The following is an 18,749-nucleotide window of genomic DNA, read 5'->3' on the forward strand; positions in this document are numbered from 1 at the left end:
TATGGACCAATCAAATGAAGGGGGGTGCGCTTGTTGGCGTCTAGCGTCGCCACGGTAACACTTTTGAAAGAGAAAAGTAATGCGCGTAGTCGCAGGATGGAGACGCACATTTTGATGTATAACACATCTGGGTTCACGATACGGTTCGGGCCGTATTAATTCTCGAAGGAATGGCATATATTGCTCCAAAATTACGCGATTAATTAAGAATGTTCAAAATGGCCGACTTCCTGTTCGGTTTCGGCCATGGCGCCAAGAGACTTTTCTTTAAGTAAAGACATGATAAATAAGTGTACTGATTTTCGTTCATGTACGTCAAAGCGTATTATGGGGCTTGAGGCGCAAAGTTTTTTCTGTCTGAACCAATCAGATGAAGGGTGGGCGCGCTTTTTGGCGTCTAGCGTCGCCACGGTAACGCTTTTGAGAGAGAAAAGTAATGCGTGGTGTCGGAGGATGGAGACGCACATTTTGATGTATAACATACTTGGGGGCTCGTTACGGTTCGGGCCGTATTAACTGCCGAAGGAATGGCATAAATTTCGCCAAAATGACACGACCAATTCAAAATGGCCGACATCCTGTTCGGTTTCGGGCATGACTACAAGAGACTTTTCTTTAAGTTGCGTCATGATACAGGTGTGTACTGATTTTCGTGCATGTACGTCAAACCGTATCGTGGGGCTTGAGGCACAAAGTTTTCAAGGGGGCGCTGTTGAGCCATTTTACCACGCCCATTAATGCAAACCATTAAATATCAAATTTTTCGCCAGGCCTGGCTTGGGTGTAAAATTTGGTGACTTTTGGGGCACGTTTAGGGGGGCAAAAAGGCCCTCCTTTCGTCAGAAAAATAATAATAATAATAACGCGAAGAATTCCTACAGATACAATAGGGCCTTCGCACTGAAGGTGCTCGGGCCCTAATAATTCCTACAGATACAATAGGGCCTTCGCACTGCAAGTGCTCGGGCCCTAATAACGCGAAGAATTCCTACAGATACAATAGGGCCTTCGCACTGAAGGTGCTCGGGCCCTAATAATAAAAAGCACAAGTTGTTAAAAGTAAGGGCAGTAGAGTACAGCAGGTAAGTATTTAATTTAAGAGTAAGCTTCAGTAAACAGTAATGTTTTTAACCCGGATTTAAAGGAGCCGACAGTTGGAGCAGACCTCAGGTCTACAGGAAGTTTGTTCCACCGGTGAGGAGCAGAATAACTGAACGCTGCCTCACCTTGCTTGGTTCTGGTTCTTGAGAGCCACAACAAACCAGATCCAGATGAACCTCAGGGGTCTGGGAGCTTCATAGGAACTAACAGATCCAGATGAACCTCAGGGGTCTGGGAGCTTCATAGGAACTAACAGATCCAGATGAAGCTCAGGGGTCTGGGAGCTTCATAGGAACTAACAGATCCAGATGAACCTCAGGGGTCTGGGAGCTTCATAGGAACCAACAGATCCAGATGAACCTCAGGGGTCTGGGAGCTTCATAGGAACTAACAGATCCAGATGAACCTCAGGGGTCTGGGAGCTTCATAGGAACTAACAGATCAAGCATGTATTTTGGTCCAAGACCATTTAGTGCTTTGTAAACCAGCAGGAATATTTTAAACTCTATCCTTAGACTCACTGGAAGCCAGTGTAGTGATTTCATGACCGGTGTAATATGGTCCAGTTTCCTGGCGTAATGTGGTCCAGTTTCCTGGTGTAATATGGTCCAGTTTCCTGGTGTAATATGGTCCAGTTTCCTGGTGTAATATGGTCCAGTTTCCTGGTGTAATATGGTCCAGTTTCCTGGTGTAATATGGTCCAGTTTCCTGGTGTAATATGGTCCAGTTTCCTGGTGTAATATGGTCCAGTTTCCTGGTGTAATATGGTCCAGTTTCCTGGTGTAATGTGGTCCAGTTTCCTGGTCCAGTTTCCTGGTGTAATATGGTCAAGTTTCCTGGTGTAATATGGTCCAGTTTCCTGGTGTTTGTAAGGACTCTGGCAGCAGCGTTCTGGATCAGCTGCAGCTGCCTGATTGATTTCTTGTTAAGCCCTGTAAAGATGCCATTGCAATAATCCAACCTGCTGAAAATGAATGCATGAATACGTTTTTCCATGTCTTGTTTAGAGAGAATCCCCTTAATTCTAGCAATGTTTTTTAGGTGGTAATAGGCAGATTTAGTGATAAACTTTAGATGGCTGTTGAAGTTCAGGTCTGAGTCAATAATTACACCAAGATTTCTGGCTTGATTTGTAGCTGTCAATGACATGGAGCCAAGGTGAGCGCTGATCTTTTACTTTTCATTTTTAGGGCCAAAAATTATCATCTCTGTCTTTTCTGCATTTAGCTGGAGAAAATTCTGGCACATCCACTCATTGATTTGGTGAATACAGTTACACAATACAGGGGACTGTAGTCACATGGTGACACTGAAATATAGAGTTGTGTGTCATCGGCATAAGTATGGTAGGAAATGTTGTGATGTTCCATAATCTGAGCTAGCGGTAGCATATAGATGTTGAATAGAAGCGGTCCGAGAATAGACCCTTGAGGAACCCCACATGTGATCTTGGTTCTCTTAGACTCATGGTTTCCAATTGACACAAAAAAGGCCCTATCATGCAAGTAAGATTTAAACCATTGAAGCACAGGGCCGGTAAGTCCCACCCACTTTTCCAATCTGCTGAGAAGAATGTTATGATCAACTGTGTCAAATGCAGCACTGGGATCCAGTAATACCAGAACAGAGGATTTGCCTGCATCATTATTCAGATGAATATCATTTAAGACTTTGATGAGTACAGTCCCAGTGCTGTGGTGTGGCCGAAATCCAGACTGAAATGCATTAAAAAGGTTGTTTTGCATCATAAAAGCATGGATTTGCTGGAAAACGACCTTTTCAATGATTTTCCCCAAAAATGGCAGATTTGATATTGGCCTATAGTTACCGTATTTTCGCGACCATAAGGCGCACATAATTTTATTTATTTTTTTAAATGTGCCGGGCGCCTTATGAAACGGTGCGCCGTGTCTATTACCTGAACTACGGTAATGTAAGGCCGGCCACCATGAGAACGGTAAAAAGAGAAGGGGGCGGGTGAAGCCCCCGTGAGTTGCGGACGTGAATGAGACCATCCACTGAGCTGTTTAATGCGGAAACAGAAGATGAAGACTTTTAAGGATTTGCTTGATGTGTAAAGTGAAATAAAATACAATCAAACTAAGTTTTGCTCCCGCTATATTTTTAAATAAGCACACTTGTGTGTGTGTGTTCTGCAGCGCGTGTGTTTTGCATGTCGGGAACCGAGGAAGCACCTGCCGTGGGGTTGCGGGGTCCGATCGCCGCATCCCCGGGGCAGATCTGGCTGAAATGCCGGTGCTCTTTAATTAATCAGAAATACATATTATCCAGTAAAAATAGCCCCACTGTGGAAAAAAGTAGTCCCATCTCTCCAGATGTAGCTCTTTTTTTCCCGGAGACAGGCACTCGTCAATCCATTCATCCATTGTTAGCTCCTCCCCGAAGATCCAGGTTTACCGTGAACATGCCAGATTATTTGTTCACGAAAATAAAAAATAAACTTTAACACCCGCTACTTTTTGCTACCTGTTGTAACCGTCAAAAATATGTAACAGTTAGTTGTTGTAATGGATACATTGTTGCTTCCCTGATATGCTGTGATAAGGCTGTAGAATAGAAGTTTTAATGAAAAAAAAAATCACTTTCCATCTGAACAACAGCAAAGTCCTGAGGTGCCTGCGCAAAGACGACAAACTAATAACAATACCAGCTATATAACTTAAAGACAAGAGTATCTTTAAGCAAGTGAGATAGCAGTAGATTGCTATTACTTGTCTGTGTTTATTGCTAAATTATCAGTAATGCAGTTAATATAGACAAAATTATGAATATGTTGTGTCGATATAGATGCTACTAAATTTTGTGCTGGTGCTCCTAAAATTTTCAGTAAGGAGCACCGGTGCTCCTAGTGGAAAAAGTTAGTCTGGAGCCCTGCCATAGCCTACTGCAATATAGTATACAACTAGACAAAAATAATGATTTTAATTTACTATATACTACTTTGAATGCACTCATTCCATAATACAGAGGCAAACTCTTTATCTAAAAACTATTTTAAAAAATCCTCAAAGAGGATCCCACATTTCGCTGTTCGCGCAGTTGCGCAGGTGGTTGAAATGGGTGTGTTTGATGAAGCCCAATTTGATAAAGTTTAAATATTTTTGTGAAGTATTTTGTTAATAAATATGTCATGAGTAGAATAGTTGTCTTTGACATATCTTATTTGGCATTAGTAAATAATAAACATAACAGATAAACAGATGATATTAGTGATAACACGTGTTATAAGGCTATTTTGCACAATAGGTGTGCCTTGAAATTTCTATTTGCCCTTTGGTGTGCCTTGGGCACAGAAAGTTTGGGAACCACTGTACTAGAGGATGGGAAGGCCAGAGTGTTATCATTCCTGAGGTGGAGCACATTGCTTGTCTTATCTGTAATATTTTGTTTGTGAAAAAGGCAGCAAAGTCATTGCAGGCCTTTTCAGACAGCAATTCAGGGGGATTGAGGCTGTGGGGTTTGTCAGTCTGTCTACCACAGAAAACAGTGTGCGAGCATTATTAGAGCCGAGATATACTTGCTGTTTGAATTTAATATGAGATGGCCCTTGTGAGTTATTTTTTTTTTTTATTTATTTTTTTTATTTAATTCTTATTTTATTTTATGTGGTACAATAATTAGATTCTCAGTGTATATTTTGTAATACTGATGTTGCTCAACCCAAGGCAAAAGTTTGTAATTCTGATATGACTTTTATGTGCCTTGTTTGTTTGTATCTATGTTTCAATTAAAAAAAAACATATTATGGTGTAAAACTAAGATTAAAGTGAAGCTTGTGTATGAATTAGCAGGAAATAAACAAAAAACAGTCAAGATGAGAATATTTTTTCAAATAGAAAGTTTGGACAAGTTAACCTGCACGGGGACCTTTCTCCAGCAGAGAGCAGCATAATTGTGCAATTTTCCCTTGTTTGTTTGGACGTGTGGAACCGGTTGATATACAGTTTCTGTAGTCTACGGTTAGAGTGAACAAGTGACCTGTCCAGACCAGTTCAATATTTCCAAAAAAACCCCATTAATATTGGAAAAAACATTGCTTTGGTTGCGATCTCGGCAAAGGAAACGGCGACAGCGACCTCTGCGCCGTCACTTGTGGCCAGCTGGTATCAGACCAGGACCAGCTGGTATCAGGACCAGCTGGTATCTGACCGGGACCAGCTGGTATCAGCCCGGGACCAGCTGGTATCAGACCGGGACCAGCTGGTATCTGACCGGGACCAGCTGGTATCAGACCGGGACCAGCTGGTATCTGACCGGGACCAGCTGGTATCAGACCGGGACCAGCTGGTATCAGACCGGGACCAGCTGGTATCAGACCGGGACCAGCTGGTATCAGACCTGGAACAGCTGGTATCTGACCGGGATCAGACCGGGACCAGCTGGTATCTGACCGGGACCAGCTGGTATCTGACCGGGACCAGCCAGTATCAGACCGGGACCAGCTGGTATCAGACCTGGAACAGCTGGTATCTGACCGGGACCAGCTGGTATCAGACCGGGATCAGACCGGGACCAGCTGGTATCTGACCGGGACCAGCTGGTATCAGACCGGGACCAGCTGGTATCTGACCGGGACCAGCTGGTATCAGACCGGGACCAGTTGACCGGGACCAGCTGGTATCAGACCGGGACCAGCGCCACTCGCGGCCAGATCCAAAACTGCAGGTCGCTTACGCGTTCAGTGTCTTTTTGAGAACATGCACGTCGACGTGTCAAATGAACGCAGGATATGCGTGACAGCAAGTATATCTGAGCCCTTACTGTTTCTGGTTATAGTTGCAAAGACTATAACCAGATTCAAAAAATACTTTTGGTCTCATTCAGGATTAGAGGCATTTTTCAATTCAAATCAATTCAATTCAATTTTATTTGTATAGCGTCTAATACAAGGGGGGGACCACAGGCCAGCACACAGCTCCTGAAGCTCCGGCCTGCAAACATGCACAAAAGAGAAAAAAGGGGGCCAGCGCAAGAAACTACAGGAACGATGGACAAAAATGATAGCTATGAGATACTTATAATAAATAAAAATGGAAAAGGAGAAGAGAGGAAGGGAAGAGGAGAGGAGAAGAAGGGTGAGAGGCACCGCCCAGTGGATCATGTCGGTGCCCCCCTGCAGCATAGGCCTATCGCAGCATATCTACCACCAAGCTATATTTGAGACTAACTATTATAGTCTGGTTCTATAGCTGCAACTATGACTACTGACTCTAACACACTAGAGTTTACACTAACTAGAAATTTACTAACACCAGCTAGTAGGGTGACCAGATCTCAACAAACCAAATGTGGGACAAAGAGCATGTTTGTGTGGGACAATGTGGGACACCCGGACACATTACCAATACTGAGAGGTAGTCTAAAATTTTGACATAATGTAACTTAAAAAATGAACATTTCTATTACGTCCCTTAGCTCATACAGTCAAAAAAGACAGGTACAGTATTTAGTTTAAGGAACTTTAATGGATCACTTCATAAACCATCCATAAACACTTTTCACTCAGTAGTGGCTATAACCCAACTACTGCATTCCATTAAAACAAAATAAAATAAGAAATGAAGTAAAACCAGATTAATAGAAATCAAAACCAACCAGGAGGGAACAAAATAAATATCATTTCACGTCTTTAAAACCATCCTCCTAAGCCAATTGCATTTCACTTGAAATTAGGCACAATGAAACATATCTGATAAAATCAAATTGTATTAATAAATCAAAACCAGCCAGGAGGGAACAACAAATAAAATTAAAGTAAATATTTTATGTCCATCACAGCAACAACAGGAGCCCACTGCACTTTAAGCACCATGGAGAGCAGCTGCATGGCTGAAACACAACAATAGCATCTTATTAAAATGTAGTTCCACATTGGAGGCCCACAATATTCTATTTTAAATTCTAAATAAAGTTCATCTTACCTTAGAGGCTCTTCTTGACTTTATAATTTTTGCTTGAGCGCGCAGCTTCCAACATGGCCTTCTCCTTGAGTGCATAGGCATAAAAGTCCTTACAACTGTATCCAAAGTTGCTCTTGACTTGGATTTCAGATTTGATAAGATCCACAGAGCACCTGTTGCGTTGGTCAGTCCAGGCTGCTGTCATGAGCGAAAATACTCTCTCTACAGAAGCATTAGTTATGGGGATGCTGAAGAGAAAGGATGCAAGAGCAGTCATATTTGGGGTCTTTGTGCCTTGGAGCAAGATCGACCACTTCTCCAGAACAGAAGCTCTTCTCTCCACAATTTCCTGCTGGCGTGGCAAAGTCACACAGTACTCCTCGTACAGTTCATCCATGTCCAGTGCTCCCTTATCTGGAGGACATCCACTGCATCACAGAGATGGGAGAATGTGAACTTGCTCTTCAGGGCCAAGCTTGCAACATTCTTCTGGTAGTTGCTGTCTGAGAAGTCATACCACTTCTCAAGGTAGTTGAGTGCAGCCTGGTAGAAACTGGACAGATCATATTTAATAGCTGCTGCCTGTTGGTCTGGAAACTGTTGGAGGATAGCACTGGTCTCCATGCCAAAGAAAGAATCCCTCTGTCGTTGTTGGAGCTTTATCCTGAGAGTGGACATGAGCTCATATAGCTCACAGACAGTTCCATCCTCCCCCTCCAACAGCAGCACAGCATCATGGAAGATCTTCAGCACATTGTTGAAGAAGGACAGGTAGACCTGTAGCTCAAGGGGTTGCCCTTCACCATCCTGATCCTTCTTAAATAGCTGCCACAGGGACTTTGGGCACTGATCCTCTCCCAGTGACAAGAAATAGCTCTTGATAGCAGCCCAGTTGTCATGTAGCCTCTTGACAGCAGGCCACAAACTTAACCATCTTGTGGATACGTGTCTCAGTACAACCTGATAATTTTCTTCCACAAATGAAAACACTGCCTTCAATTCCTCTGTGCGTTTTGAGGATACTGAAAAGTGACTGAATATTTTGTTCACTATGGACTCAATGTCAATATTCAACCTGTCTCCAGCATGTTTTGCACAGTTGTGTACTACATGAGCCATACAGTTTGCCTTTATGATGCCACTGTTGTCTGCTTTCAGCTTCTGGAAAACAGAATTGTTTTTGCCGTAATTTACACTTGCATTATCGGCAGTGTATGCTGAAATCATGTCCAGTCGCAGGTCATTTTCTTTTAATTTGTTTGTAATCTGGCGGTGTATGGTAGCAGATGACTCATCGCTGTCCTCATAAAAGTCAAGGACCTTGCTCTTCAAACCCAACTCTGGAGTCCAATATCGGAGGGACAGCGGGAAAAGCTTTGTAGTGCCGTGATTGGAAGCATCCGAGGCCACGGAAAAAAATGGCGTGTGTGTTTTTTTGTCACTTTGGAGCTGAACTATTGGTGTTTTTAATTCTTTCAAAAAAGTCTCTACAGAGGCAGGTGCAAGCACATCTGTAACTATGGACGCCGCTTTTGTACGACCACAAGACATTTTTTTTGCTATCTCCGAGTCTGGAAAAATGACCGGAGCTAGCTTATTAGCACAGTCTTCTGACCGGTATGAATGAGAGTGCTGCACGGTGTGGTAAACGTTTGTTAATTCCGCTGCTGTTACCTTATCTGTCTGGTGGAACTCGTCTTTGGGTTTCAGCAGGAATAAATCCATAGACTGGGTTGTCTCTTTCTGAGTCACACGTTTTTTGTGAGTCTCAGATACACTGTGTCGCTTCACATCATATTCCCCGCCGTGTGAAACTGAAAAATAACTCTGGCAGAGTTCGCAGAAAACCCGCTGTGAATCGCCTTTCACCTGTTTCACCCAGTCATATTTAATTTCCCAATCTTTGTTATAGCTGCATCTCCTCTTTTTTGTTGTCGTTTCCATCATTTTTAGCCTGTTTCTCCTCCAGTCGAGTCGAGACTGTTTTCAGCACCGCCACCGTTGCGCGTGTGCGCGTGTACGCGGCGCGCAGCGCAGCTGCAACACGTCACGTACACACTTGACCACACTTGACCACACATGTGCGCAGTTTTATTGACAGCATCATCATCAAATAAACAGCCCCGTAATGACAGCCTTCTCTGTTTTATTCGCATCCATTGGACAAAAGCCAGAGGTAAAAAAAAACAAAAAAAAAAACAGATGTCAATCAAATTGCGAGACATCGTCTCAATATGCGGGACGCCGAAAAAGTGATGAAAATGCTGTGCAGTCCCGCACAAAGCGGGACATCTGGTCACCTTACCAGCTAGAGGTTTACTAAACACTAACTATAGGCTTTACTAAACAGAAAGGTTTTAAATTTGGTTTTAAAGGTGGAGGTGGTGTCAGCCTCCTTAACCTGCAATCAATGCAGGACAGCTGCATTGATTGCAGGTGATGTGGTAGCACGCTGGCACGCTGCACCTCGTTCCCACAGAACTATGCTTACCTAATCTTCTAAAGACTCATTAACCCCGACCAAAACTTTTTTCCTAAAAACTACCTGAAGAATATCCAGGCTACTCAGGCTTTTTGTCTTTTTGTTTTATTTTTTTTTTTCATTTATTTATTTATTTTTTCTCTCATCTTGCTGAACCATGAGCAAATCTAAAGCCAAAGCCGCGCAAACAGTGGAAACCGACGAAGCCCTGACCCTGGCGTCTTTTTCCAGCCTGCTGGAGACAAAGCTTGCCTCCCACAGACAAGGAATTTCCGATGACCTTAATAAAGCCCTTGCTGCTTTCGAGGGAAAACTTGATGGGATCAAAACCACAGTGACTGCCAATTCATTCAAACTCACGGCTCTTGAGGCAAGTGCAAATGACCAGGATAAACGCCTGTCAACGCTTGAAGCAAAAATCAGCACACTAACAATAAACAATGCTAAGTTAGCCGCCAAGGTAATCGACCTCAAGTCACACAGCCGACGAAACAATATAAGAGTTAATGGCTAACCAGAATCCATTGAATGCACTCAACCGCTCACCTTTTTCTCAGACATGCTCGGGGAAGTTTTCAGTGATATCCTGGGATCACCGCCTGAATGTGAACAAGCCCACAGATCCCTGGCTCCTAAACCAGCCTCTCACCGGCGACCGAGGCCAGTCATAATACGGCTTCTTAAATTCCAACATAAAGACAGGATCATCCGTGAGGCCCGATTAAAGAGAGGACAGCTAAAGTTCCGAAACCACTCCATACTCATCTTCGAGGACTATCCCCTGGAGGTTGTGGTACTACGGAGGGAATATCGTGAGGTCATGTCAGAGCTGTACAGGCTCAATCTCAAACCGGCTCTAAATATGTGCGTAATTTTCCTTAAAAAAAAAAAAAATGTAAATAAATTAATTAAATGGAAATACAGATTGAAAAAATAATTTCACACAGAAATAGGTTTGTGGAATACTTTTATATGTTAAAAAATTTTGACTGAGGGGCTTCCGGCTTAGCTGTACAGGGGGTGAGACGTGATTAGCGGAGCTCCTGCAGAGTTAATTTTAATTCAACATTTATAGGCACTTTTTGCATCACTCCCACGGCTTTGGTTTTAACTAAATTATTTTCAACGCGGTTACTTCGACAACTTACCACGGAAATGCCTCCAAAGTCCTTCAAAGCGGGGAATAACCCTCCAGCTAACCCGCGGCCTGCTGCTCATGCCGTCTCCTCGCCCCGCGGTGATTCCCCTCCTCCGGAGACCACCTGCGCTGCGCAGGTTCCAGCTGCGGAGTTCAGCCGGCTTAAAACCGAACTCCTCTCCGCTCTCCGCAATGATGTTGCAGCTATATTTCGGTCAGAGCTTCAGGCAGCACTTACCGAGAATTTAACGTCCATTAAGTCCGAGCTGCTTTCTCTTAAAGCCGATCTTTCTGGCAGTATTTCATCCATGAAGGCGGACGTCGCGGGTCTCGCGACCACGGTCGCTGGGATGGAGCTGTCCGTCTCAAGCTGCTCAGACGACATCGTTGCTCTCCAGAAAAAAGTGGATCACTTGTCGAAAGAATATGTGAGGCTGGAGGACAGATGCGAGGATTTGGAGTCAAGGTCTCGTCGGCAGAACGTACGGATTATTGGCGTCCCGGAGGAGGATCCTGACTCTTCATCTGCAGCCGGTGTTTCCAGGCTATTGGCGGAAGCCTTCTCCCTCGACGCAGAGCCGGTGGTGGATAGAGCCCACCGCACCCTCATGCCGAGACCGAAGCCCGGGGAGCGGCCCCGCGCAATAGTGGCAAGGCTCCATTATTACACCGACTGCGCTGACATCCTGAGAAAGGCGAGAGAGCGGCAGCAGATCAAAGTCCGGGGTATGAGCATCTCCGTGTTCCCGGACCACACTGCCAAGACAGCGCGGGCGCGCGCTGCCTTTAATGACGTGCGCCGTCAGCTGCGGGAGATTGAAGGAGTCCGGTATGGATTGCTGTATCCCGCACGGCTGCGTGTAACCCATGATGGCCAGCAACGTGACTTCACGTCGCCAGATGAAGCCCTGGCATTCATCAGGAAAATAAAAAAAGTGACTACCAGCTAGTTTTCTGGGACGATTTATCCAGCTTGATGTCCGTGCGGGACTCTGGCCCGGGGTGAGTGACTGAGTCAATTCAGAAAATGGGACTTTATGTCGTAATTTTTTATTTTTTATTTTTTATTTATTTATTAATTTTTTTTTCTTTTCTCTTCTAACTATCAATGGGAACAGCACCGTTTTAAATTGATGGCCTAATCATTTCTCTGGTATGATGCCTTGATAAGAAAATATGCACGCACCCCTGTCTTTTCTTAAATTGTGTGCATGTGTGTGCGTGTCTGTGTGGGTGTGTGAGTGCATATATGTATATATTATTGTTCTATAGGCCAAAGGTCTCCTTAATTTATGTTTGTTGTTACCCTGACAAGACAGCGATCGTCAGAATGCCTCAGATTGATGGTTTCATATGCCTCATATTTTATTTTATTTTTTTTTTTAAGGTTTTAACTCTGCAGGAGCTAATTTTGTTTTTGTTTTTGTATTTAGCTTTATAGTCGAAAGCATCTCTTTTCGAGAATGGCTTCCTTTGAAGCCAGCACGGCTGTTTCCATCGTTTGGGGATGGGATCATCTAATGTGCGTTGGGTGGGTGGGCGGGGGTTATGGGATGTTGGCTTTTTGTCTCTGTAGGTATGTATATACTCCTGAGTTTTGTTTGTTTTGGTTTTCCCTTTTACCTCTTTCCTTATATCTCCTCTGGTGGTGGGTGAGTCGGTCTTATTTTCTCTCAGAGAATGCCTATGAACGATCGTAATCTGCGCAAGCCTGATACTGGATCAAACATTACATTCACTAGCTGGAATGTGAAAGGTGTGAATAATCCAATTAAGCGATCAAAGATTTTTTCACATTTGAAACGCTTGGACACTGACATAGCTTTCCTTCAGGAAACTCATTTGCGAAATAAAGATCATTTCAGACTCAAACGAGCTTGGGTGGGTGATATTTTTCATTCAAATTTTGATTCTAGGTCTAGAGGAGTAGCAATTTTGATCAACAAAAGAGTCAATTTCTCCGTCTCCAGGACAATATCCGATAAGAATGGTAGATATCTTATTGTTGCGGGCACTCTATACTGTAACCCTGTATTGTTGGTGAATATATATGCCCCTAATTTTGATGACCCCAATTTTACGGATAGGCTGTTTGGCAACCTCCCTTTCTTAAATACGCATATTACAATACTGGGCGGTGATCTGAATTGTGTTATTAATCCTTCTTTGGACCGTTCGAATCCTCGTACTTTGACTCAATCCTCTATGTCAAAATCTATTACCGATTTTACAGTAAAGAACGGGCTTGTTGATCCGTGGAGGGTCTCACATCCTGGAGATAAGGAATTCTCTTTTTTTTCTCAAGTACATCAGTCATATTCACGTATTGACTATTTTTTTGTTGATGGCTCTCTTCTCCCCAAAGTTACTTCTGTCGTATACCACCCAATTGTTATTTCGGATCACGCCCCTCTAACTTTGAATATAACATGGTCTGAGCGCCCCCGTTTTTCTTCTCCCTGGAGGTTTAATCCATTGCTTTTATCCGACGATGCATTTAATGTTTCTATATCTGCTTCAATAGATGATTTCATTGCATTAAACAAAACAGATTCTACCAGTTTTTCGCTAGTATGGGAATCACTCAAAGCATATTTGCGAGGACAGATTATCTCTTATTCAGCATACGCCAGTAAAATCCGCAGGGCTAAATTACAGGAGCTCACATCTAAAATTCAGGACATAGACAGACTAAACTCAGTTAACCCAAGTCCGAGTTTACTGAAACAACGGCTTGATTTGCAGTCAAAATTCGATCTTATAGCGACTGCCGATTCTGAACGGCTCCTATTACGCGCTCATGCCAACTATTATGAACACGGCGATAAACCAAGCAGGTTATTGGCTCACCAATTAAAAAGGCAAGCAACGTCGAGACTGATTCCCAGCATTAGAGATTCTAATGGCACACTTACCACCGATCCAATCGCCATCAACACAATTTTTAAATCATACTACTCCTCTCTCTATGAGTCAGAATCTCCACTTGACACAGCAGAAATGACCTCCTTTCTTGATAATATCACTGTCCCTACTATTAATTTGGATGTGGCTAATGGCCTCGATGCTCCTTTCAGCTTGCAAGAAATTGCTGCCGCCATTGAAGCTACGCAAAGCAACAAGGCCCCTGGTCCCGATGGGTTCGGAGCTGAGTTTTTCAAAAAATTCAAAGACAAATTAGCCCCCCTTTTACTTTCAATGTACAATGAGTCCCTTGATCATGGCTCATTGCCTCCCTCTTTAATGCAGGCGTCTATTGCCCTCCTTTTGAAGAAGGACAAGGACCCTGAATCATGCACTTCTTATAGGCCCTTGTCTTTACTGAATGTAGATGTCAAAATTTTAGCCAAAGCACTAGCAATTCGTCTTGATAAGATCCTTCCTAGCATCATATCTGAGGAGCAGAATGGTTTCATCAAGGGACGCCAGCTCTTCTATAATGTTCGTACACTTCTTAATGTGATTCTCTCTAAAGATTCTTCTCCACTCCCTGAAGTTGTTATCGCAATTGATGCTGAGAAAGCTTTTGATCATGTCGAATTTAACTATCTTTTTGCAACACTTCATAAATTCGGCTTTGGACACAGGTTTATATCGTGGATTAGACTTCTTTACACTTCCCCTCAGGCCAGCATTCACACCAATGACAACTACTCCACTTATTTTACATTATCACGTGGCACGAGACAGGGCTGCCCTCTCTCCCCTTTGCTATTCGCTCTATCCGTCGAACCACTTTCAATTGCTTTAAGAACTCTTCCTCTTCCTCCTTTTATATGTATCTGACCCTTTAACCAGCATCGCACCAATATTATCTCTGTTGAAGAATTATGGATCCTTCTCCGGCTATAAGGTCAATCTTCACAAGTGTGAATGCTTCCCCATAAACTCCTCTGCTTTACAACTCAAACAATCTGATATCCCCTTTAAACTCAGCCCGTCAGGCTTTAGATACTTAGGGATTAATGTGACCCGCACTCTGCCCTCTCTTTTCACCGCTAATTTTTCCTCACTGGTAACTCGAGTGAAGGCGGACTTACAGAGGTGGAACTCCCTACCATTGTCACTGATAGGAAGAATTAACACAGTGAAAATGACTGTATTGCCTAAATTTCTTTTTTTGTTCCAATGCACTCCTTTATTTCTACCAAAATCTTTTTTTAAATCACTTGACCAAATTGTTTCCAACTTTTTATGGGCCGGTAAGACACCCAGAGTGAGGTATTCGCTTCTCCAAAAATTTAAATTTAATGGGGGTCTAGCACTACCAAACTTTATGCTTTACTATTGGTCAGCGCATATTCACAAACTAATTTATTGGCTTCAGTCTCCTGAGTTATTATGGTGCAGATTGGAGGCTCAGTCACTCTCTTCATCCTCTGTAACGGCCCTACTCTCCTCCTCTTTACCATTGAATCCCTCTAAGTTTACAAATAGCCCTGTGGTGCTTTCCTCCCTTAAGATTTGGTCACAGTTTAGGCGCCACTTTAAATTTGCTTCTCCATCCATCTATACACCTGTTACTAAGAATCATCTGTTCCCTCCATCACTAATAGACACCACTTTTATGATTTGGTACAGCCGGGGCATTAAGCACTTCAGGGATCTATATAAGGATGGTATCTTTTCCACATTTTCAGATCTGAGGTCAAAGTTCAATTTGCCTGCCTCCCATTTGTTTCGCTACTTCCAGCTTCGACACTGCGCCTCTGCTCTGTTTCCATGCTTCCCTTCCCTTCCTGCTAACCAACCGTGGGATGATCTTCTAACAATGAAACTCAGTCAAAAGTCTCTGATATCTAAGATATATGCACTGTGTATGACATTTGATGATCATTCTGTAGATAAAGCTCGGGAGGGTTGGGGACGAGAGTTGGGCCTTGACTTCACAGGGGAGCTGTGGGATAAAGCTATCCGTAGCATACGATCTAGCACGCCTTGCGCTAGATTTGAACTTATTCAATTTAAGGTGCTGCATAGAGCCCACCTATCAAAATCCCGATTATCGGAAATATATCCGAATGTTGCAGACCTATGCGACAGATGCCAGGGTTCTCCCTGCAATTTAAGTCATATGTTTTTCTCCTGTCCTAGGTTACAGAAATTTTGGAGTGATTATTCTGTGATCATGTCTAAAGTTCTGGGTAAAAAAGTTGTTATGGCCCCTCTCTTAGCAATATTCGGACTCACTGTTGACTCCTCACATATCAGCCCCACACAGTCAGAAGTATTGGCTTTCACATCCCTTTTAGCAAGACGTCGTATCTTACTTCTATGGAAATCCCCCAAGTCCCCGTCTATTTCTATTTGGCTTAGTGATTTTATGTTTTTTCTTAAATTGGAGAAGGTGAGATACTCTTTAAAAGGCAACGCAGCTAAATTCGTTCGCAAATGGCAATCTTTCATAGACCACTTTACCGCGTTGAAGACTCTACCCACCGACTGACCCCCCCCTCCCTTAATTTTCTTTTCATCTCCTTAATTTGTTTTTTTTTTATGTTTTATTTATTTCCAGTTAATGGGATATCACTTATGGGCATCTACATTCACCACTGCATTTGTTTTTTGTATGCATTTTTGCTCATACATTACTTTCCTCCTTTGATCATTTCTTGCTCATCTGTTTATTTATTATTTAACGCTACAGAGACTCTGTTCCTTAGTTAGGTTTTGTGTGTTTTAAAAAAAAAAAAAAAAAAAAAAAAGGAGACAATGTATAATGCGTGTGTTTGACTACAGATTTCCATGTTTTCATTGTATGTTGTTTCCTATAAAAAGATCAATAAAAAAAAAAAAAAAAAAAAATTTTTGACTGAACCCCAATTGGAAACCTTGTGATCATGTGGCCCCCCCTGCATAGAGCTGGCCCTGTTCTGAAAGCAACGTGTGTGTGTGTGTGTGTGTGTGTGTGTGTGTGTGTGTGTGTGTGTGTGTGTGTGCGTGTGCGTGTGTGTGTGTGTGTAGGATAGCAGATTGCTAGATATACTAGCTTAAAATTATGTCATGTCTAATAAGCAACCATCACGTTCTCTGTTTTCCAGGTGGATGGCAACTCCACTTGCAGCCTCGGCTGGAATCAAGCAGCGGGTCCATCGGAAAGCGGATAACAATCCCACCCTGGAAGTCTACTACACAACTCAGAGCAGAAATCCTGTTCAGGTAAAATCACACTCAGGACAGTCCCGTGAGAGATGGAAGCATTTCAATTATTCATCAGTGGTATTAGGAAAGAAAAATGAAGGAGCAAGGTTACTGCAGAATGAAAATTGTGGGAAGAGCGCCAAATACCAGGATCTCTTGAATGACTGCAGGGGGAAAGGATGGCAGGCATGGCTGTTCCCAGTCGAGGTCGGCTGTAGAGGATTCCCTGCCCAGTCGGTGTGGAGGATGCTCACAGCCATTGGAATGACAGGGAGGGAGAGAAAGACAGCAGCTCGCAGGATGGGGGAGGCAGCAGAGAGAGCCTCTTGCTGGTTATGGAGCAGGAGAGAGGAGCTTAGCTGGAAGCCAGGAGGAGGAGATGGGCAGTGATTTGGCCACCACTGCCGGCCCGCCAATGGGAGGGTGTTGTGGTCCAGGGTCGAAACATCCGATGAACTTGGTTACCACCTGATGACATCAAGTCCTCCTGGCCAAGGCTACATTCACTAAAAGTGAGTGAAGGAGAAGCATCTTCGGATGTAATTATAATCACGTTCAGTACATTTAGTCTAGGAACAATGGCCCTCAGATTTCGAGATACCCCAACCCGAGGTAGAACCAACCACAAAGATGATTTTTATTATCTTTAGGGCTGTGTCTAAAGAAATCTCATTTTCTTTTTTTTTCTTTTTTTTTCAAGAGAACTGCACCAGATATCTCCATAAAACCACTGGTTAGTATTCAATAACATTCAAGACAACTAAGTAACAGTATATTTTATAGGGATTTATGTTTTTCTGATAAATGAGAGAAAAGTGAAGGAGTACTATATGTTACCAAAAAAGTACAATTTCCGCCTAAACTAAAGGTATGATTACAGTGCTATATTTCACTATTTTCTCAGGTAAATCATTTTTCTGACTGTTGGATGATGGTGGACAGCCACCTGGTTCAAACCTCAGCAAGTTTGATGCAGAAAAGACTGAGCATTCTCAAGTTATGGGCTTTTTTCCCCTATTCGATCTGGCCTAATTTGGCCCCTTTTCAGGGTAGTAGTTCAAAAATTTCTCCCCAAAATCAAAAACCACAACATCCAATTTCACTAATAGGAGACCCTAAAGATAATAAAAATAATTGTGGTGGTTGGTTCTACCTCGGGCAGGGGTATCTCGAAAACTAAAGCCTTTTTTGAGGACTTGTTCCTAGACTAATTGGAAGTTTACCTTTATCAAAGGCATGCACACAATGGTCCCAGGCTTTTGAATGGTTTGACATAGGAAGTCGTGGGTGGTGTCATTTCTGATATGCTTATGGGGGACGGTGGCCATGAGTGCGACGGCCCGTTCATCGCTGCTTGCAGCTTTAATTTTTATTATTCTTCTGACGAAAGGAGGGTCTTTTTTGCCTTATGCCTTATGTACCTAGTTCTTGGGATCCACATCTGAACTAGAAGTCGTCTATATTGGTGTTAGTTCATTATTCTCCTCTTTGCTATATCCCTCATGTCACACTTCCAACCTGTGGTAACCTGGCTGCTTCTGCATACAAACCAAACCCAGTTTCAGTTTACAAAGTACAACCCCGATACCAAAGATTTAAAAATAAAGTTAAACACGGAATACAATGATTTCACATTTTATTCCCAATAGAACGTGAACAACAAACCACATGTTGAAACAGACATTCTACCATTTCATGCAAAATATGATGTTTACCAACTTTTAAGCATATCCTCATCTTTTCAAAAACTGTCTGTAAATGTCTGGGAAGTGAGGAGACGTTTCCCGGCCTTTTCTCGATGCGCCCTGGCCCAGAGAAGATGGCGGTGTTTATGTCTCATGTCCACATACGTCTTCTTCTTTGCGTAATGGAGCTGTTAGCTGCATTTGTGGATTGCATGGTGATGTGTGTTCACCAGTGTTGCGCTAGTTACTGAAAAAAGTAACTAGTTACCGTTACTAGTTAC

The 18,749-nt window shown here is 43.0% G+C and overlaps 1 protein-coding gene across 3 annotated transcripts in view; it reads left to right on the forward strand.

Annotated features, from left to right (window-relative positions):
• cers3a (ceramide synthase 3a) overlaps window positions 1-18,749 on the forward strand; it is a 134,446-nt gene that overhangs the window by 72,635 nt on the left and 43,062 nt on the right. For all 3 annotated transcript variants that reach the window (XM_061735909.1, XM_061735901.1, XM_061735918.1), the window contains exon 3: window positions 16,684-16,801. In XM_061735909.1, coding sequence (XP_061591893.1) covers window positions 16,684-16,801 — 118 coding nt within the window. The remainder of the gene's footprint in view (window positions 1-16,683; window positions 16,802-18,749) is intronic.

This window comes from Cololabis saira, chromosome 2 (assembly GCF_033807715.1).
Source record: "Cololabis saira isolate AMF1-May2022 chromosome 2, fColSai1.1, whole genome shotgun sequence".
NCBI lineage: Eukaryota > Metazoa > Chordata > Actinopteri > Beloniformes > Belonidae > Cololabis > Cololabis saira.